Genomic DNA, 23,847 nt, shown 5'->3' with positions numbered 1-23,847 from the left:
ATATATTTCTATTTCAAATAAATGTTGTTATCGATTAAATAATCATGAACAAAATATAATAAGCTGTTTTCAGCATTAGTTATAATAAGAACTATTTTTAATAATTGAGTTGTAATAATAATTGAAAATGAGTGAGCAACAAATCAGCATATTATAATGATTTCTGATGCTGAAGATTCAGTTTTGCATAGCAAGTATAAATTACATCTGTAAATATTTAGCTAAAAATATTTTTTAAATTATAGGAATATATCACAATTTGACTGTATTTGTGCCTCGGTAAGATGGACCCTCTTTTAAAAACATTTAAAAAATAATTAGCATTTCAAACTTTTAGCCATTGGGCATAAAAAGAAGGTTGATTTGAGTTTATACTGAGCCATATCCGAGCACAGTTTGAGATTGATTGTCGCATTTGAGATAATAGAGCTCTTGTCTGTTGATTTGACTTTCTTTAAGGTGTTAGTTTACCTGAGAGGCGTCTTGGCACGTCGCTGATGGAGGGGAGGCCCGTGGCGCGGGTGGAGGACAGCGGGGTGGTGGAGTGGATGGAGGGAGATGTCATTTGGCTCAGGTAAGGAGTGTAGGGCTGCTCGTAGGACCAGGGCGGAGAGGACTGCGTCTGCCGTGGATCTGTGAACATGACAAATGAGACGACTCCAGTCAACATCAGCACGACAGAATCCTCAAAGATGTGTTTGGGTGTGATTGGAGCCTCTTCTCTCGGGACCACAGCAGTGCTTTTATAGCTCCGTGATGTTTACAACAGTGACCTCAAAAATGAACGGTATCACACACCACCACACACACACACAAAAAAGAGTCAGTCTTGTGAAAGCTGTCCGGAACACAGGTTATGTTTCACTATTAAAACAAAAGAAAATTTTGTTTTGCAAATACTCTATTTTTATAACCATAAAGCATTGTTATATCTTTTATATATATATATATATATATATATATATATATATATATATATATATATATATATATATATATATATATATATATATATATATATATATATATCATTATTTTAATGACACACACTACACACAACACACACTCTCGCTGTAATGCATCCTATTAATTTTTTTTTTTTTTTTTATTAATAAAAGTTTTATTTACTTTAATTTATCTCTCTCTCTCTCTCTCTGTCTATATATATATATATATATATATATATATATATATATATATATATATATATATTGAAATTAAAGTAAATAAAACATTTTATTAATTAAAAAAACAAATTAATAGGATGCATTACAGCGAGAGTGTGTGTTGTCTTTAATTGTCATTAAAATAATTATGCAAAAGAAAAAAGTAATGCTTTGCAGAATTTTTATGTTTTTGCAAATGAAAAGAAAATTTATTCTATTTTTAAGACAATTCAGATGTTTTGCATTATATATAAATATATATATATATATATATATATATATATATATATATATATATACACACACACACACACACACACACACACACACACACACACACACTGAAATTAAATTAAAGTACATTTAATAAAACTAAATAATAATAAATATGATGCATTACAGGGAGAGGGTGTGTTGTGTATAATTGTCATGAAAATAATGTGACAATACACAAGAAATTTATATATATATATATATATATATATATATATATATATATATATATATATATATATATATATATATATATATATATATATATACACACACATATATGTAATTATGTTTTTGAGATTCAATCTCAGAAGAGTCCTTCCTGGTGAGCCAAATGTAAAGATTTGTTGTGCACACAAAGTGGGTGACCTTTCTTTTTATAACAATAAAGAGCGAGACAGAGCAGACTTGTATAAAAAGCTGTGGTATGTAAATAGCTTAATCACATTCAGAGCCAAGAACAGTTTCCTGTTTGCTTTCTACAGTATTCTAGTAAACACAGCGTCCGCTCTGACACGAGAGGGAATGGTAAACATTATGCAAACTTTAAAGCTGAGCGCATATGAGAAAAAAGAAAAAAAGCCCACGCTCCAATTGCCAAAAGTGAAGCAGGAACTAATGAAAATATTTGGACAAATGTAATGGAATTAAAGCAATAGCTCACCCAGAAATGAAAATCTGTCATTATTTACTCACTCTCATGTCGGTCCAAACCCGTAAGCTGTTATTTTTTCCGTGGAACAAAAAAAAAAGGAGGAATCTTCATCAGTCTTCGCCAGAACCTGGTCTGCACCGTTCTGACTCAGATTTGGGTCTGTTCCTCACTTAAACAATCATAGGATTTCTGAAGACTTGAATGGACTGATGCTTTTCTGTCCTTCAAAGACGTCATTTGATCGATGAATAGAAGCACAGAGTTTCATCAAAAACATATTTGTGTTCCAGTAAATTAAAGAAACTCAGATTAAAATGAGGGTGAGTAAACAATGAGTTTTCATTTTTTGGGTGAACTATCCCTTTAAGGTGATGTAAGCAGCCAGTCCCAAAGAAAGATAATGCCTCATTCCCGTGCCTCAATATCTCCTGTTTAAATCTGATTGACGCTGTCGAAATCTCCATTTCTTGCATCATTCTGGCGTTTATCTTCGCAGGTTAACCTTCAGCAAATCAGGCCTCTTAAATAAACCTACCTGTTCTCCAAACACTGATGTTTGTACAGTACATAAACCACAGCGATTCTCCAGTAAAGCTCACGGCTGGTGGCCAGAGAGGCTGATGGCCGGTTTACCTGAGATCTGAGTTTGCCCCTGCGGGTTGAAGGAGTTCGGCGTGGCGTTGAGAGACGGCCGGGGACTCTGGGTTTGCATGGCAACTCTCATGGTGGTCTGGCGCAAACGCTCTAACTCGCTCAGGCGCTCGGAGAAGAGCGGCGGTTTAGGGGGGTCTTCCAGTTTCTGTCTGTGTCCTACCGAACAATATCAGACAGAAATTGCAGTTAATACACCTACTGCTCGATTCTGACCAGCTTTAAAGGGATAGTTCACTCAAAAATGAACATTCTGGCATCATCCACACACCCTCATATTGTTGCAAACCTGTATGATACAGTATATAATTCGTCTGAGAAACTCAAAAAGAGATATTATACGGAATGTTCAAGCTGCTCTTTCTATGCAATGAAAGTGAATGGGACAGAAAAAAAAGCAGTTTTGTGTGACAAATAGATGCAAATGAGCCTTTTAGATTGGTAACATCTTAAATTTAGACACAGATCTATTGTATTGTACTTAAATAAAGCACGTCTTGTGGACCATTTTCATGGCACTTTTAATGTCATTTTTGATCAGTGTTTACTTCTATTGTATGGAAAACATCAGTTTGTAGATTCCCAAAATTTCTTAAAATGTCATTAGAGTTAATAAATGATGACAGTACTGTCATTTTTGGGGCAAATTGTACTCCTTTACATGGATAGTTGGCCAAATAATTAACATTTTGGCATCATTTACACACCCTTGTGTTTTTTTGTTTACTTTCTTCTGGGAGACTCAGAAATACAGTAAATGTTATGCAAAATATTCAAGCTGCTCTTTCTATACAGTGAAAGCACTGTAAAAGTAATCCGTTATCTGTTTTATCAAGGCATGTGATTGCTTTGTGTGACAAATAGATGCAAATGAGCCATTTAGATTAATAATACCTTATATTTTAGACACAGATCTATTTTATGGTTTCAGAAGAGAGCAAATAAAGCACAAAAGTCACGTGGACCGTTTTCATGGCACTGTATGGAAAAGATAAGTTTCTAGATTTCCCAAATTTCTTAAAATGAATAAATTATGTCATTTTTTGACTCCTTTAGGTGCCAAAATGTTCTAGCTGCTTTTTCTTTACAGTGGAAGTGAATGAGAAAGTAGCTCTAAAAACACGGTAAAACAATTAAAAAGCAACTTACATTTCTGGCACAAATCTGCTGCTTGGTTTCAGATCACTTGCAATAAAGCATTTTCACTGTTCTTTAATGCCGTTTTTGTGACTGTACAGAAAAGTTCAGTTCGTGGATTTCCCGAAATATCCTATGATGACATTACGGTGAATAACTTACGACGGAAGTGTCATTTATGGCTGAATTGTTGTCTCACACCTGCTGGATTGTTCTCTTTCTGGGTAACCAACTCAATGAAAGTGATACGATGAATGGTGCCAAGCTCCAAAAAAGACTATTTCTTCCTATACTTGTTCTTCTTTTAAGTCTCTTGAAGTCATATGACTGCTTTGTGTGTTGAAGAGAAGTCGGAGAGGTTTCAGAGCTCAAATAACAACTGCAATTTGAACACAAAGCAATTGTAGGACTTCATAACAAATCATATCGACTATTTTCATGGTGTATTTCTTACTTTCGGTCAGTTTCACTGTATGGAAATGATCAGTTTTGAAATATTCAACGATGAAGGATTGATGACAGAAGGGTCATTTTCTGGGTGAGCAAATAATGAACATTCAGGCATCATCTACACACCCTCACCTTGGTTGAAACCTGATAGTCGTATGAGAGAAACAGACCACAACTAATTAAAATAGTCATTACTCAATGAAGTGTAATGAGATTTGAGATCTACAGCTGAAGGCAAGATTACAGTCTGTTCCACCCAAGCAGCTATTGTATGACTTCAGGAGACATGAAATATAAAATTATCATTACGGTGCATCCACAGAAAACATGTTTCAAACAACACGGTGTCCAAAGTTTGAGGTATTTGGGTGAACTGTCTCTCAATGGCCAACCAAACAATTAAACCTCGTTATTTACCAAACAGCACGACATGTGTGTCAGATGCATCAGCGATCTCTGGGTCTCTCAGTTTTCACAATAGCGACTGGCGCACAAAAGGAGGGGAAGTAATTCGACTTTCTACCTGTCCGTACATGCCGTTGTTTAACACGGTGGCGTGGATCCAAAAGAATTCACAGTCAAATTACACAACTGCTTCATTTCCCTATTATTCCTATCATGCTTGAAACTATGTCTGTGAGTCACGACAAAAGAATGACCCGCCAATGTTTATTCAATCATTTCCCATAAAAGAGGACAAACTCAGTCCTCTATCCTGCAATAAAGAGTACGAGTCACGCCATGCCCCCACGTCCACCCCTTTCCCCTTCACGTGAACCACCCTTTCTAGCTCAACATCTCCACTAAAGAACCTGACTTCACTGGAACCGCATCGTTGTGTCAATACTGGAGAAGAATATGTGTTAAAGAGGGACTTAGGCTTATTTTCTGTGCTTGTCTGTCTCGCCCCGGTCGGTTGCTCTGAATAGCTGTAAAGTAAATATCACATAGAAGAAAAGAGAAACTCCTGCAAAAGCTTGGCGGCTCTCCAGTCGGTACCTCCAATCTCGCAAAACCTGATTGTGCTCTGGAGTTCACTTGAACAAACACAGCTCCTCATTCACAGTTGAATGTCGAGCACTTTGCGTTGAGAGCGCGAGTAATTCCCTAATGGTTCCTCTCGCTGGACGCTATTAAAGAAGCACAATCAATACTGCAGCTGCTGAAAAAAAGGAACTGGTTTTATTTAGTTTATGGTGAATACGGCCCACTGTGTGTGTGTGTGTGTGTGTGTGTGAGTGTGCATGAAGGTGCATGGGATAAAAAAATAATAATAATTCATTTCACAAACTTTTTTCACAATACAAAAAAAGGCAAAATTGCAGGATATAAATTATGAATTGCAAAAAAACAACAACAACAACAACAAAAAAGTTGCAATAGCCAGAGTGCAAGATGAAAACTACAATATAGAAGGGGAAAAAAAGTCAGAACTGAGAGATAAAAATGTGTAAATCTTACTTTTTTTCTCAGAATTGTGAGTCTAAATATAACAGTTTTGATTTACATAAACTCAGAATTTTCAAGATGTTAACTCTAAATTGCAACAACAAAAAAAGAATAGTCGCAATTAACGAGATGTGAGATGAAAACTAAGAATACAGAGAAAAAAAGTCGAGTGAGATTTTAACTCGTAATGCTGACCTTTTTTATATATCAGAATAGTGTTAAAATCTTAGTTTTAAACACACATCTTACAGTTTAAATGTAACAGACTTTAACCCATAATTGCATAAAAAAAAAAAAGATAATTTAAAATTTGGAATCGCAAGGAAAAAAGTTTAAATCCCTTTTTTTCAGAATTTTGAAAAACTAAATCAGAATTGTGTGATTTGAATTTAGAACTGTGAGGGAAAAAAGTCAGAACTGTGAGATAAAAATTTGAATTTGAATTTTTTCATTCTGTGCCAGAAACAAGCTTCCATATGAAGTAACATTGCTGTAGCTATAGATATCAATGCAGATTACAGAATGCAAACCGGTGAAGTCAAAACATCAACACGTAATGTCAAGGTCTTCGTGAGTCTATAAACTCTTTAATGTATTGCTCTTTAGTTGCTCAGGAGACATAAAGGAGACCATTAAAGTATCAGCAGATGTTTCCTTGGGAAAGCAGACGAATAGAGAAAACAGTTGTAAAAACAATAAAAGTACGTTTTTAAGAGAAATCATTTTTTACCTTTGAGGAGAAAGATTCCTGAACATGTTTTGAGCACTGCTGGAGAGTATGAAGCTTTTATAGGCGAGATCATTTTTGAGATAACTTTTTAAGTGTTCATAATGCGATTTCTGACTTTTGATAGCAGACTTGGGCAGTTCTGAAACTCTGACAGGGAACATTAATTTCACGTACAATTATGGCATTCAGCAGATGCTTGTATCCCGAGAGCCTTGGATATCACGTTTAACGCTGTCATGTGTGTCTCATGAACACGTTCTGAGCACCGCTGGAGAGACCCAAGACTACATTTCCAGAATGAAAAAAGGGGGATGCGAATGATTCAGCACGAACGAAAGGAAAATTCCTAATGCTCATCATATGAGACATGCAGTGTGCTCTTACGTTTACATCAGTGCCAAAAACATCTCTCAGCGCTAGAGCTCAAACACTCAAATGGACACGTCTGCAATAAAGTAAAAAGATCCTGTTACAGCAAAAACAAAAATTGGATTATTAGTTTAAGGAACAAGACTTTAGGTGGGGGGAAGAAAGTAGTCTCTACAAAACTTCCTGGCACAATGTTGGAATGTTATGGATGGTTGCCAGGTTGGTGTTATGCGGTTGCTAAGGTGTTCTGAATAGGTTGTTATTTGGTTCTTATAATGTTGAAACCTCTTCTGCTCACCAAGGCTGCATTAATTTGATCAAAAATACAGTAAAATTGTGAAATAGTTTTACAATTTAAAATCACTGATTTGCATTTGAATATGTTGTAAACTGTAATTTATTCTTATGATGCAAAGCTGAATTTTCAGCATCATTACTCCAGTCTTCAGTGTCACATGATCTTTCAGAAATTATTTATAAATGCTGATTCGCTGCTCAAGAATAATTTCTGATGATCCTCAGCGTTGAAATGATGTGTGCTCCATACTGTTGTGGAAACTTTGACGCATTTTATTTTTCAAGATTTTTTGATGGATGGAAAGCAATTTAATGCATCGTTGCTGAATAAAAGTATTCATATTCATGTACGTATGCATATTACAGAGGTCAAACATTAGAGTGTGGAGAAAAACTGAATAAATAAGCTTTCCACTGATGTATGGTTTTTAGGATTGGACAATATTTGGTAAAGATACAATTATTTGAAAATCTGAGGGTGCGAAAAAAATCTAAATAATGAGAAAATCATCTTTAAAGTTGTCCAAATGAAGTTCTTAGCAATGCATATTACTAATCTTATATGAAGTTTTGATATATTTAAGGCAGGAAATTTACAAAATATCTTCATGGAACATGATCTTTACTTAATACCCTAATGCTTTTTCGGCATAAAAGAAAAATCGATAATTTTGACCCATACCATGTATTTTGGGCTATTGCTACAAATATACCCCAGAGACTCAAGACTGCTTGTGTGCTCCAGGGTCACATGACCCACAGTAACACCCTGTGCTCGTTAAACACCAGCACGCTTTCAACATCAAATATCAGCCAGAGCCGTCAGAGCGCATCAATCACGCCGCGGCGACAAGGGGAATAAAACGCATGGAAGAAGAAAGGGAAACATATATCCGTCTAGATTTCATTTCTCTAATTGGCGTGCCGCGGAGGGCCGACTCCTCTGAAGAGTCAAACAATGGATTATTTCACATGGCAGCTCCCGCGAAATTAGCAAAGTGGGGGAAGAAAGCTTTTTAAGGACAGAACGGTGGGCTGAACGCCGGCTCAGTCTGAGGATCAGAAGTAGACGGAGAGGAGGGAGAGAAATGGAGAAAGCTGACGGCAGCCAAGCAGCGCTGGAGGTTTGCCAGTCGCCTGTGTGGTCCGTGTGTTCAGAGCTTCAGGAAGTCGACTTCGCCAAGAAGGGGCACACATGCTACTACAGCTTTATAAATCGATGGGCCGACTGCAACAATCAGACACCATGCGAGCGTATGACTCCAACAAGCAAAGTTTTATTTCAGGGCCAACACGGGTTTGTTTGAGGGGTGATCTGGGGCCAGACTCGGTGCCGTAGGGTAATTGGCCGCCAGTTGACAAAAAAATCTATTCGATTTGCCCCGTGTGCATCGTAAATGCAGCAGACACAGTGTCTCACAGTGTGTGTGTGTCTCAAAAACCCTGAAAAGCGAAGATGATCTATGTGTGGATCTAGTCTGGTTAAGTTGCAATGATCCCTAAAACACACATCTTCTGATTTGTACACTGAACTCAAAAAATATATCGTAACAGAAACATTTAAGTGATGTTTTTAAATGTTTTAAGTTTGCATAAAATAAAAAATTACATTTCCAGTTGCCTCCATGTTATCTAATAAATATCGACATTTCTCAACTTATAATTAGGGAGTAATTCGCTCAAAATGTTCTCTGTTTTTCAACTCATATAATGTGGGAAATACACCCAAATTCTGTCATTTGCTGTCCATCCTCATCCCTGACACTAACACTACAAAACCAGCATAACAGAAACCTTTGTAAATCCTAACATAACACAACATTTAAGTACTTTAAGAACTTGTGTCCCTATATGTTAATCTTGTATAAAAACACACTTAATTTCTACATTTATTTTCCTTGTTTTCTGATGCAAAGCATGCTGGGAACTAGAAAACGCAAACATTTTAAGTTCACCTCACTACAACAAAATTTTCAATTTTTTAAATCGAGTCCAATTAACTATTTCATTTGATTAATTTCACTGTTCGGTTTTGACACAACAGTCAGTCTATATTGTTGAAAAGAATGATTTCTGATTTCTGATTTCATATTAGAATGATTTCTGGAGACTGGAGGAATGATGCATCATCACAGGAATCAGTTTTACAATATTGTCACATAGAAGACAGCTATTTTAAATTGTAATAATATTACATAATTGTCATTTTGGGGGGTTGAACTTTTCCTTTAATGAATATCAATGGTGCAATTTAGTGAAATGTAAAAGGCAGCTCACTCTGAGTTTTCTGGGTCATCTTGACCCGGGAGGATTTTCTTTTTCCCGAAAATTCTAGTTACTGTTTTCACACCGGACTAAAACTAACTGACTTTGCTGACACAGGATGTAACAACTCACCAAAAAAATATGTTTCGATGTACTTTTGGGGGAATTATTTCTCTCTCCGTGTTCCCGGTCAAAAATGGCCAGCCTAGAAAAAGTTGCTTAGTAATTTCTCATATTATAACCAAATATCAGATTCATTATTTTTATCAACTTGTTTTGTTTCATTTAGCACCGTTCTTGTATTATTTAGCTTATGAAACTCGTGTTTTTGAGTAAACCTTGTCAAAATGATGCACAAATAATGCTTTTTTAACTGCATCAGTGAAGTCTGTGACCAGTCAGTACCAAACAAACACTAAAACTGTGCTAAATGAAATAAAACAAGGCTGAATCCAGTATGTGATGATAAGGTAGCTTAATAAGAGCTTAGTGAGATGCCAACCATTAATATAAACCAACACAAATTCCCTAAAAAATTCCCTAAGCATGCATTATTTCCATAAGGGCCAATACATCGGTGAAATGCGAGTTGTTGTTGATGGAAGCCATCAAGTTTCTCCCCTAACAGCAACAGTCATGTGCTTTTTCAGCCATCCTGCATTAGCTTTATTTTCAATGTCCTGCCTTGGTTTTGTCTGGAGGCCTGCTGTATGTGTTTTGTGTATTCTACCTGTCCGGACTCGCAGAGCCAGGTTCAAAGAGAGAGAAACATCACAGGTTCACAGCTAACGCTCATCTCAGCACTGAGCAATTAGAGCGGCTCCACGCAAACCACAACGTAAACAATCAGACTTCAATAGAAGATTTGATGTGCAACATATTGATTGTGTGAAGCTGTTATGCAAACAATACACTGAAACGTTTGGTGACACAACACTGAGGCTGAGGAGAAAGATTTATTCATGCCTTTAGCCTGTGAAAGCTTTCGAGCTTCTTTTGCGTATAGGACAACAGGACTAATAAGGAAATGGGATTATATTATTTATTTAATAATACAAAATTCAGGTAAAAATTTATTTAAATGTGATTATTATTATTTGAGCACTGAATAACATTTGTGTAAAAAGAAATGGCAAAACTTGCTTTGATTAAACCCCAAAATTGCGTGCAAATTTTGAAATTTGATATTTAATTTGACAATTAATATGTTAATGTTTTTTTATTTAGTATTTAGTAATGTATTTTATTTATTTATTTATTTATTTATTAAAATGACTTTTGTTGGAAAATATTTATTTTTAGTAAGAAAATATGATTTGTCTTTATATATATATATATATATATATATATATATATATATATATATATATATATATATATATATATATATATATATATATATATATATCTATATCTATATATATATAACTTAAAACTTTTTGGTGGAAAATATTTTTTTGGATTAAGTAGCCTTATTTAAAAAGAAATGGTAAAATATGGGTTTTTTGTTTTGTTTTGTTTTTTGTATAAACCACAAAATTGCATGCAAATTTAGGCTTTTTTGCAGAGTGATTACAATGTAGGTTAATGTAGTGATTTTGTTATTTATTATTTTTATTTAGCATTTTATTTATTTATTTAAAAAGTATTTTTAGTGAGATACATTTTTTTATATATATTTTATCATTATATTATTTTTATAAAAAGAAATGGTGCTTTGATTAAATTCTCAAAACTGAATGCAAATTTAAAATTTAATATTTATATTACATTTTTTTTATCTGGTGTTTTGGTTGTTTAGTTTTTTGTTATTATTTTGTATTTTATTTATTTTTTAAAAACATTTTCTGGTGGGAATTATATTCAATTTTAGTAAGGGATTGTGATTCATTTTTATTCTTCGTATGTAAAAACTAACATTTGCTGGTGTAAATATATATTTAATTTTATTCAGTATTGATTAACAACATTTGTGTAAAAAAATTATAGCACAAGCAGGTGATGTTATATGATATTAATGTGGTTGTTTTGTGTTTTAGAATTACAAAATACAATCAGTGCCTTTTATCCCAGGGTCCTTAATTCTTGATGTACCCTACTCGAATGAGAAGTAAACTAGAAAGAAAGCAAGAGTTAAAATCAAAAAGAAGTTTGCAAATTAGATAGTGGTGGAAAAACTCGGTGAGCAGAACATTTACGCCATTTACCGTCCTGCTCTCTCTGTGAAACGTGTTTGGCTGAGTTCTGCATTAGTGAGACAATAGCTCTTTTCCAGCCGTCTTCATGGCAGTCAAAACACAGCGTCACAGATAATCTTGGCAAATACCTTTTGAAAAACAAGCCATGTTTTCCATCTCCCCAATATGATGTGGCATTAATTAACAGAGCCAACAAACACAGGCAAACTCCAGAGTGCACTCCTCACATAGATTCACCTTTAGAAGAACAGACTGTGCACAAAACTTCTGCTTAAAATGCTTTCTTATGTTTCACTGATGTTCCAGTAATGCCAAATCACAGCACTGGAGCCGAAGAGCTAATACAGGCCAGAAAATAAAAATACTGCATCTTTGTTGAAGAAAGTACATGCATCATTTATCATTTTATTATTAATGGTCCATCAGATGAAAATGTCGCATCTTATCAGTAAGTAAAGAAACAGCACACTTTTACACAACGAGACTTAATAAAAAAAAAAAAAAACTTTACATTTTAAATAAATGAAAAATGAAAAATGCACAAATCAAAACTAATTCAAATTATTAATAAACATGATGAATTCTCCCAAATTATAATACCCTATTTTACTCAATCTCAACCATTAAAACATTGAAATAAACATGCTCTAAAATACAATATTAAAAATATGATACTTAAAGAGCTAAAACTGAAATAAAAAATGAGCATAATGAAGTAAAACATGCAAAAACTACTAATTCAAAGTATTACTAATTATTAATACTCTCAAGACACTGAAATAAAATGTATTTAAAAATATAAAGATATATTTAAAAACTATTTAAAAAAATATCTAAAAAATAATAAGCTAAAAATAAAAATGGAAACTATTATTTAATAATTGTATTTTAAAATTAAAAGCATAAATATTTTTATACTATGCAAATTAATAATAAAAATTAATACATAAATTATTATTAACTCAAAATATTAATTTTGGAAGAGTTTTCTTTTTTTTTACGCACATAAATTACAAAAATGAAAATGGATATAGAAAATATATAAGAATAAAAATATTAATAAAAAATATATTACTATATCTCAGTGGATACTACAATAGCACAAACTCAAACTCTGATTTGCATTTCAAATGTTTATATTTAGTCTATTAAAAAATGATTCTATACTCTTTATATCTAGGGTTCATAAGCCAACTTTTCCATAAATTTTCCATATGTGTGCGTCTGTATTTAGTGGCACCTGTCTGTTTTTTTCGTTTGTTTTTTTTACGTGAGATTATAAGAATCAGTTGGCATGACTGTATATTGATTTTGTTCTTTTCCCTCTCCCATGCTTTCACGTGTCAAGCCCACCAACAAACCAGCGCTAAAGGATCAGATATCGATGTAAGAATGGCTCTATTATGATGGTGTGAGGAACACTGGCAGTCATATTGGGAAGAGTAACAGAGCCCCTTCTCTGAGCCGCTCCTCCCGCTCTATTAGTCCAAATTACTCTTAATAACCACAGTTACACCAGATTACAGCACCGACTCCAGCCAGCCCTGCGTCTGATCACTCGCTCAAGTAACAAGCATTCACTTGACTTCACCAGCTACAGCAATAACACTGATGCTTGTCTTCTTGTGTGTCTTGGCTCTCATTGGCTGAAGATAATTGGTTCAGTCTCGTAAGTGATATTTTCTTTACAAATGAGCAGGAATTTCACGCTAGACAAAATATCTGCACTTTATCAATAGATTTAACAGTTAGGGAAACGTGTGGAGCAACTCAGTAAGAATCTAAACACAAACTAATCGAGCAGTCTTATGTTTTCTGCTGAAGTCTACTGAGATCCCAATTAGGGTTATTATAATGAACTAAAAACATAAAAACATTGTTACTGTTTAAAGTAAATTAAAATGCTATCTGAAATTAAAGAAAGTATAAAACAAAACTTATTTAGTTACAGCTAGTTGCTGAGAGAACATTTCTCAAAGACTCAAAAAAATAGACAAATAAATAAATTAAAATGACAAATACGAGTTGTATACATTATTGATACTCTACGTATAATACTTTATTTTATTTTACTATACTATACTAATCAATAATAATACAATTAACTCTCAATCTCAAATTGAACAAAAAACTAAAATTAAATACAGACAATTCAAAGTATTAATAATATTTTGTTTTAATTATCAAAGCACTGAAAGAGTTTAAGAAAACTAAGATATGTTTGAAAAAATATTTAAATTACAAAAAATAATTGATAGATTCATTCTCAATCTCAACCTTTTAAAAAAACATTATTTGAACATTTTCTGAAATACAGTATTTTTAACAATGTACTACAATATTGTATAAAATAGAAATACAGCTAATTCAGAGTATTAATTATTATTAATATTATCATGAAACAGAATTAAAATGAATAGAAACTATAAAGATATTTTTAAAAACTTGTAAAAATATTACAGAAACACCCAACACAATTACAAAAATTCATTAAAATTAAAATAAAAATGGAAATGATACAAATCGAAACTAATTTAACCTATTAATAATTATTAATACTCTCAGTGATAAAAACAGCATAGTAAAATTATAAAAATATGATGTACTACAATATTGTATAAAATAAAATACAACTAAAAGTGTTATAAATTATTTTTTATATTATCAAATGGAATTAAAATTAATAGAAACTATAAATATATTTTTAAAAACTTGTAAAACAATTCTAGAAACACTACAAAATTACTAAAATTAAAATAAAAAATTATTAAACTAATTTAACCTATTAATAATTATTTATACGCTCAGTGATTTTAAAAAAAACAGACATAAAATAATAAAATATATATAACAAAAACGCAACAAAATGGCTAAAACTTTCAAATGAAAATATAAAATATAAAATAGTTAAAACTATTAATAAAAATATATAAAAATGGTATCTGGTGTCTAGTAGGTTAAAGCTGGTCTGGTTGTTTGCTGCTGGTCTATCAGCTAATGACTAACTAGAAATTTACATTTATGCATTCAGGCTACACATTTTTTTTTTTTTTACCAGACAGTATGCGTGTTCCCTGGGAATCGAACCCACAACCTTTTTGCACTGCCAACACAATGCACTACCATTGAGCCACAGGAACACAATGAAACCGATGCAATTTCACGTGCCTCCTCTGATATTTCAGAAGATCTCAACAATGTCTCGGACAGACGGACAGATTCATTCTGCTGCTCTGTGCTCTTACACACTGCATGAACAGCTGATACATAAACACAACAGAGAACTCAATGAGCAATGAGACTGTCCTTTGGGAAAGATCTGTGTGACGCTGAAGCTTAATTAAAGGCCTGAATGTCTGTCTGTGTCTCTGAATGCGACTTTTTGTGTGTGTCTCTCTGTTTTTCTCTCTTAAGCGCAGGAGGAATGTGTAAACAGGCAGAGGCAGCTACACAACACACACTCACAGGACGTTACACAACTCGAGATGCCTCTGAATGTGTCATTTCCTGCCTGGCCACCTGCCTTAAGCTTACACACAGCAGCATGCTCGTGAGAAATACACTACGAGGTAGATCGTGTGGGATAGAAGGAAAGGAGCTGACCTGAAACATTATTTGCTTAAAAATAAAAGCCATTAAATGAATGTGATTGTGTTCTTATTCTCTGTAAAGGAAAGTTTCTGGTTCTATGAAGAATCTTGAACATCCATAGAATCTGTCTGTTGCACAAACGACTATTTATTATGGAAAAAAAATAAAGATTGTTTAGATGATTACAAATTTGATCTTTTATGAGCTACTCACTAAAATTCTTTTGGATCCTAATAAAATGGATCTTGTTCATTTAAATGTCCCTGGTCTTGTTTGTGATTCATTGTTGCATGATATTCAAAAGGAAAATAATTTGACTTTCCTTTTCAGAAGACGTCACCAAGTCTCTCTTATTTCTCTCATACAGGTTGGCCTTTTTTGTTTTTTGAGTACATTTTTCTTTGCTGATGGACAGATATTTCAATGTACATGTTTATACCAGTATTATTTAAGTATACAGTATAAGTATTTTGTACACTATAAAAAAAAAAGTACAGGTAATTTTCTGCCCTGAGATTTTTGTTAACTCTAAAACACAGTCCAAAATAAAAAATATAAGTAAAACACCTGTTTAAAATACATAATGCCATATCTTTACGGGATTTTATTTATTTCGTATAGTTTTTTTTTTTCAGTGTACTATTATAATTTTTTATAATAATTGTAATTATTATATATATATTAGGGGTGTAACGATACGCGTATTCGTATTGAACCGTTCGGTACGACGCTTTCGGTTCGGTACGCGGTACGCATTATGTATACCGAACGGTTCGTTGGAGTATTTAATTATATTTGAAAAAAAAAAAAAAAAAGAGAGAGAGAGAAATATAATGATATGCGTTCAACAAGGTAGCCCAATAACCCAAACAACGTAACAGGCAACGCCCCTGACACTCCCGAAGAAGAAAAAAACACCATCTTATATGTTGATGTTAGGCTACTCAGCAGGCGCTCGCTCACTCAGTACGCGCTGAAGGCTCGTTGCAAAATAGCCAATGCGTTTAACAGACTAGAAATGAGAAGATCCTCCAATAACCAACAGGTCTGGTGTTTGGGTGCACTTTGGATTCCCTTTAAGCTATAATGGTGATGGCAAGAGAGTGGTTTCCTTTCCAAAGCGCTCGGGCAGAAGCGCTCATGAGGCGTCTGTCTTTGCTAAGCAACAATGACGTGCTCTCTCCATGAGACGCGGAAATTTCAGCGAAGGATAAATGGATTTGCAGCTCTAAAAATCGCTTGCAGTAGCTCTGCTACTAAATTTATTTCAAAATTGCAATCCATATACAACTATGATCAGCTGATCCTTCATCTTGGCTGAGCTCTCAACGTTGTTACGGGAAAGGATGAAGCTGATTGGTTGGTTCTTGTCACATGACCCGCGGTGCGCTTGCGGCATTCTGAAAAGTTGAGATGTTTTTACATTTCGCTGTATCTAAAACGTATCGAACCGAACCGAACCGAACCGTGACATCAGTGTATCGTATCGAACCGAACCGTGAATTTTGTGAACCGTTACACCCCTAATATATATTATATGTTATATATAAAATAAATAATATATATATCATAAAAATATTATACAGTATATATATATAGTGCTTTAAGGGGTCCGGTTCGGAGCTCGGAGCGGGTTAGCGAATCATTGAGTCAGTTTGGGGATCGCAAATCATTTGAATCAATTCGGGAGTTCGGAGCGGCTTCGCGGATCATTTGAATCAGTTCGGGAGTTCGTAGCAGATTTGTGAATCATTTGAGTCAGTTCGGGAGTTCAAAGCGGGTTCGCGAATCGTATGAGTCAGGAACGCGAATCATTTGAATCAGTTCGGGAGTTCGGAGTGGGATCGCGAATTTGAGTCAGTTCGGGAGCTCAAAGCGGATTCTCCAATCATATGAGTCAGTTTGGGGAACGCGAATCATTTGAATCAGTTCGGGAGTTCGTAGCGGGTTCGCGAATCATTTGAGTCAGTTCGGGAGTTCGTAGCGGGTTCGCGAATCATTTGAATCAGTTCGGGAGTTCGTAGCGGGTTCGCGAATCATTTGAGTCAGTTCGGGGATCGCGAATTATTTGAATCAGTTCGGGAGTTCGGAGCGTGATTCATTTGAGTCAGTTCGGGAGACCAGAGCTGGTTCACGAATCATTTGAGTCAGTTTGGAGGTTTGAATGCAGTAATGCAGTAGCTCTTTCTAAGGATATTTTTTTCAAAATCCTTTTGCACATTTTATTTATGTTACTTAACTGATAGTAATTATCAAAATTAAATGTAATTATGCCAACTACAATTCTAGTCGGCACATTAAAACAGTTGTGTTTACACCAACAGAAGCTGTGTTTGGAAGTCATGACTGGCATTTTCCTCGATAAACACACACACAAAGTCAGAAAGAAAAGCTGAAGATGAATGAGGCGAGTGAGATGAAAGGCCGTCACATCAGAGATGCCCGAGGGTGCGATTAATCCGTAATGAATGAAGATCACACACTGGCATAAAGTGCCTCTGAAACACCGCTGCCAGATGTGTTAATTGAGACGAGGAGGGGAAAAGGGAAGAAAACAAGACGTTAAGAAGCGATATTGTTGGTTTTGCGGGCAGAAAGTTATCTCTGAGGACGAGGCCAGTGGCAACAGCTGTGTGCCAGGCAGGTTGGCATAGAGCCGGATCTACAGCAGCGCTCATCAGACTCTGTGTCTCTGTGTATGACGCCATGAGGTAATTTATCACACCGAATGTTGATGTTGCAGTATTGTGGGTGGTAACCAGGGCTTTGCTATGGGGTAGCTAAGGTGTCCTGAGGGATACATTGTAACAGTCATGAAAATTCCATTTATCTCCTCCATATTGAAATAGATTTTTAGTGATAAAGCCTTAACTCTCATGTTGGATTCCCCCTGAAAAATTAATAATTTTAGTGTTTTTTTATGGAAGCATATGGGTAGCAAAATTTATTTTGAAATGTAATATGCAAAATAATACAATATGTAAAATAGCAATACATATCTGCATTCAAATATACATTTTCCCATACATAAGTGCAAATTTAAGTGCAAAATGAAAATTGAAATTCAATCATATAAATTAATTTTTTTACACTAGTTCTGTAAAATAAAAACCTATTTTAACACTTTATAAGTTGAAAAAAATAAAATGATTAGCTATGTTTAACATGTCCAAGCAAAAGCTGCTGCAAAATGATCATTTAAATGGCATTTTTTCCCAAATTTGAGTTCCAAAACTTGAGATTGCATGTTCATTGTGATACGGTGTGATAGTTGAAGCAAAATGCAGTGCGAATTTCCAAATGCATTCTGAGCCAAATGTGCAGCAAAATGGTGATTTAAATGTATTTTTTTAAATGCAATGACACTAACACTTAAGAGGTCTGAATTGCATTTTCATTAAATGCCCCGTGATAATGTAGTTTAAGTCAATGTGGATTTGAAAATGCACTCCGAACCGATCATGCCCCCAACCTTTCAATAATTACATTAAGGCAGGGCTCGGATACAAGATGCACAATATCAATATTCCCCAATAACCAAATGCTTTTCACCTGCCTCAACATCTCTCATTGTTTTGCACATAAGATGCATGCATATAAGCGTTACATTTCAAAATATATTTTGCTACCCATATGCTTCCATACTTCATACTCCATACTTTTTGGGGTATTTTTCCAACCTTGTTAATAAACTCATGGTGTTCCCGGTCCAAAATGACCAGCCTTAAAAAAATTGCTTAAAATTGCACATTATGCTACATTATTGCCAAAACTTTGATTTAATATATTCATCAACCCATTTCCCTTCAAATAACACAGGTTTTGTATTATGTAACTTACTGTATATGCACAGTTTTGAGTGAATATTGCCAAGGTGCATTAGATCAGATCAAAGAGGCCTACGATCATTCAGTTCTACAAACAAGTGCAAAACCTGTTCAAACTGAAAGAAAACAAGTTGACTAGATTGAGTCCAAGTATGATAATATAGCATTAAGATAGGTTTACAAGCCATTTTTAAAAGGCTGACAGGAAGACCGAATTATGTAAAGGATTCATAAAGGGTTAAAGACAGATATATTGTAACATCCGAGGCTGTTAATCGTTGGTATTTGCTTTTTTTGAAGCCATTATTTCAACTTATTTTTTAAAGCATCATGTTTAATAGTGAAATTTGGGGTGAAAACAACATTCCCCATGATTCTGTGAAGAAAATCCCACCAATCACAGAGCAACAGTGAGCTCTGCTTTTAAATTCCACCAATTGCAGAGTAGTGTTGATCATTGCTTTTAAATTTCACCAATCAGAGAGTCGTGATGAGCTTTGTTTTTTAATTCCACCAATCACAGAGTAGTGTTGATCACTGCTTTTAAATTTCACCAATCAGAGAGTCGTGATGAGCTTTGTTTTTTAATTCCACCAATCACAGAGTAGTGTTGATCACTGCTTTTAAATTTCACCAATCAGGGGGTCGTGATGAGGCTTTGCTTTTAAATTCCACCAATCACAGAGTAGTGTTGATAACTGCTTTTAAATTCCACCAATCACAGAGTAGTGTTTATCACTGCTTTTAAATTCCACCAATCAGTGGGTCGTGATGAGGCTTTGCTTTTAAATTCCACCAATCACAGAGCAGTGTTGATCATTGCTTTTAAATTCCACCAATCACAGAGTAGTGTTGATCATTGCTTTTAAATTCCACCAATCACAGAGTAGTGTTGATAACTGCTTTTAAATTCCACCAATAAGGGGTCGTGATGATAGCTTTTAAATTTCACCATTATTTTTAATTAGATCATGTCAGTCGAAATGCTTCAAGGGATTGTAGTTTTTCCCCTCCTTAAAGCTCTTAAGTTCAGAGTCTTGTACCGTTGTGTTTTCGTCAGATTTTCAAATACTATTTTGAGTCAAAGTTTGTACTGCTGTGATTCGCCTCATAGCTGGTTGGTTTAGTTCATGGCTTACAATGCTTCAACAAAGACTTTTTATAGACATGTTGCTATTGTGGTTGCTGCCGGCCCAAGTCAGTTTTATGATATTATGGTCCCTCTTTGAATTTTAATGGGATTGCAATCATTTAGAAACATATGCTAAAGCACATTTTAAGCCTGCTGTCATATCACGAAAGCTTTGAGTCATTTCACCACTGAAAGCAAACAGTTTTGCATAAAACGTAAGCGTAAGAAACATCTGCCAGTCACCGTTAACGGCTGACTTTCATTAGGTTATCCCGCCACAAAAGGTCGACTTGTGAAGAACTTTGGCCGTAATGTCAGACTGCAACAGACTTCAATGTAAACACACACTAAAGAGAGTCGAGCACGGCGTGTTCCTGGTTCCATTCTCTGCCACATGAAAGTAATTCATGACAGCTTGTGTGTATTTACTGGTCCTGGGGATCAGTGTGAAAACTGAAATTTGGCAGCGTCCTCTAACAGCTTTTTTTTTCAGGTAGAAAGAGTAACTGAGAAGTTGAAGCAAACAGCACACACAACTCACAAGTCCAGGCATCAACTCAGATGAAGCGGCTTTTTCATAATTGAAGGACAACTGGAGCTTTTTGCCAGATCATGTTCCTCTGAGAGAGAAAACACTGGGCTGTTTCTCTTTTCCGTGACACGTCTCTGTTCTATGTATCGGGAAAACTTTAAAGTGTTTCTTTTTTTGTCTGAGAAATGTCTCAATGGTTTCTTATAAATCTAGCTGATCGCATAATGACTCAATATTGATGCACAAAATGGATTTTGTCTGGAAATACATCCTGACCTTCTTTGTAACCCAACCATAGGATGGATTACTCCTTCAATGCATCATATACAGCACTAAGAGCATTGATGTGTTCTTGCATACTTTTCTTGATGTGCACAGTATGTGAAATTTCTGTATGCATGGAATGAAATTTCCAATTGTTGAACGTCCCAAAATGCACGCTTTTACATCTTTATCCCAAAATGCTCGCTTTTACATCTTTATCTTGGGATCTTGGGATTTATCTTTATCAGTTTTTCAAAGTGTATCTACTGTATTTCGCACTTTTTTGATACAATTAATTTATTTTTAATTAATTTATTAAATTTATAGTCAGAAAATGCTAAATAGATGTTAGTTACTGCTAACATTGTTCGTGTTTCTTCAGCACGCAGGAAGTTGAGCGGGTTTAAAACAGCAGACAGTATGCAGTTTGCAGTGTGCTATTATTCCATTGAGAAGACAGGCAGAGCACAGGTCAGAGGTCGAGGGGTTCGTATGGGCGCACGCTCTTAAGAGCACGTTGACGGACAGACACAAGAGGCCAATACAGTAAACATTTTCACAAGTCACATTAGTGTTTGTATTTGCCTCTCGCTGAACACGGCTGCTGCTTCTCAAAGGCCGTCTTTGTGCATTGAGGCTTGCTGAATCCATTTTTAAAACAGTACCGTAACACAATCTATGCATCAGTTCATGCATCAGACCGTGCAATCATTATTCATCTGCTTTTGCGTGCGCTAGTCACATGGTGTGTGATATTTGGGGTGGTACTCACTCCGCGGCTCCCGCGGTCCGTCCACTGTGACCTTTATGGCTCGGTGGTAAGTAGCCACTTGCGGTGGGTTCGTGAATACTGTGATTGTCAGCGTGAAGCTCTTTCCTGCAAAACACAAAAAGGTTCAAACCCGATTAATCCGCTGGACAATGTGTCGCATTCATCGCCACGCGTCATTTGCATTTCTCTGCTGGTGACGGTGGGATTTTAACTGCGAGGAACTCGGCCGATTGAAAAGGCCTGGGCGCAACAGACAAGAATGGAGTTAGTTTGGAAAGTGCCCCTTGATGACTATCTAATTTTTCAGTTGTTGGGCATGACAAATCAGAAATGCATTAAAAAGTCCATGTTAGAATTCATATAGCATTCATTCAAGTGGAATGAATCGTGTATGTCTCATTCAACAGTGGCTTTATAATATTATTAATAAAAATGTGTATAAAGCATATATGAAAATATATATCTTAAAGTAATATATATATAAATACATTCTTTATTAGCTATTTTACCGCCAAAAAATAAATAAATAAATATATATACAATACAATAAATTTGTATTTTTTCATGCACTGCCATTTGGGTTTCCTTCCTAAAACAATCAACAATGCACATCCACAGCAGTGAACAGTGCAGTTATTAGTCATTATTCTTTAATGTGTGAACATGTGAGGGTTGGGTGTGAAGGTGTGGTCCTGCGCTCATCTTACATGACCTTTGACTAATCAACATTTCCTTGAAATGTTTAGAAATGTGTGAACTTGTAATAAAAAAAAAAAAAAAAAAAAAAAACCTTCAACACAAAATATTTTTGTGCTAAAGAGGTGATGCTTTCTGCCAGTAGCACGCAGGAAATACTGAGATACTTCTAATGAGGCAAACTCAGCAGTAATGTGCAAAGCATGCTGTGAAGTCAGGCATGACACATTTTCAGAGCCCCGATCTGCAATAAGACAGGAAGAAGTGGGTGGAAAGGACTGACACAATACAGCCGGCAGCTACATTTGGCTTAGACTTCTTTCTGTGGATTGTGAATCAGACCAAATGGATCAAAACTGGGATTAATTGAGTAACTCTTGGAATGGGGAGAACTTCCAAACAAATATAACGTCACAAGACTATTGTTTGAGTTGTATGCTTCATTAGTATTCCCTGAGATTCAGTTTTGACTCAGAAATTGACGTTTTCCCAAATAATTAAGATTATCAAGTAGATAAACGAAGAAAGTATGTTGTAAACCCTAATCTCTAATATTAACCAATTTACCAAAATCGTACAAGCTTGCGACTAGGACCAATAAACACTCAAAAACTCAATTTTATAGAATATGAATGAATGCATTGTCTAGAATTGCAACTTTTTTGAGTCACCTAAGATTGTTGTTAAATGTTACACAATAATTCTTGCTCAAGTAATTCGTCATTCAAAAATTAACTGAATATGCAAGTCATCAAACAACATATTTTCCCAGCTAACTCAAGAATGTTTTGCTAATGTTCCCATTAAGTTGGTTCTGAATGTTCTCTGATCGTTCAGAACGTCCCGTTTTTAAAAAAAAAATGTTTTCAAAACACATTTTTCTTGGTGATGTGGATGTTAAAGGAACATTCCGTTTGAGCGTTTTGCAAATGTTGTGGGAATGTTACCGTCAAATGTTCTCTGGACGAAACAAGTAGTAACATTTAAAAAACCTTAGACAAACGTCCAACTAAACTGTTTCAGGAAAAAGCATTCATGAATAATGTATAAATAAAAAGAATTGTGCAAATGTTTTGAGAACTCTATTAAAGACCAGGCAACTCTGAACGAACATTCTATTAACGTTACTGGAAGAATGTTTGTTCAGAACATTAAGAGAACCTTGCCAGAACGTTCATCAAACTTCCTGTTAGCTGGGATAGAACTGAGTGTTCAAATTCAATTAAACACGGTTTTATTGAATAAACAGTCATGTATTTCCCATATGCATTTTCTAGATCTGCCACAGTTTCTGATTTTCCAGCATTCTTGTACATTTCTTACAACAAATCTGTCTAAAGTAACTGGTCTTTCTATTTAATAAAATCTTAGAGAAGAAAATGCATTTATCATA

General features: G+C 34.9%; 1 protein-coding gene across 3 annotated transcripts in view; it reads right to left on the bottom strand.

Annotated features, from left to right (window-relative positions):
• Positions 1 to 23,847, bottom strand: part of LOC113117801 (runt-related transcription factor 2) — a 63,411-nt gene that overhangs the window by 10,084 nt on the left and 29,480 nt on the right. For 2 of the 3 annotated variants that reach the window (XM_026286724.1, XM_026286722.1), the window contains 3 exons: positions 21,759 to 21,863; positions 2,728 to 2,904; positions 472 to 633 (listed from right to left, as the gene is read on the bottom strand). In XM_026286724.1, coding sequence (XP_026142509.1) covers positions 472 to 633; positions 2,728 to 2,904; positions 21,759 to 21,863 — 444 coding nt within the window. The remainder of the gene's footprint in view (positions 1 to 471; positions 634 to 2,727; positions 2,905 to 21,758; positions 21,864 to 23,847) is intronic. The other variant, XM_026286723.1, reaches the window with a different exon arrangement.

Source organism: Carassius auratus, chromosome 17 (assembly GCF_003368295.1).
Source record: "Carassius auratus strain Wakin chromosome 17, ASM336829v1, whole genome shotgun sequence".
NCBI classification, from domain to species: domain Eukaryota; kingdom Metazoa; phylum Chordata; class Actinopteri; order Cypriniformes; family Cyprinidae; genus Carassius; species Carassius auratus.
This window is presented reverse-complemented; position numbering and strand designations above follow the sequence as displayed.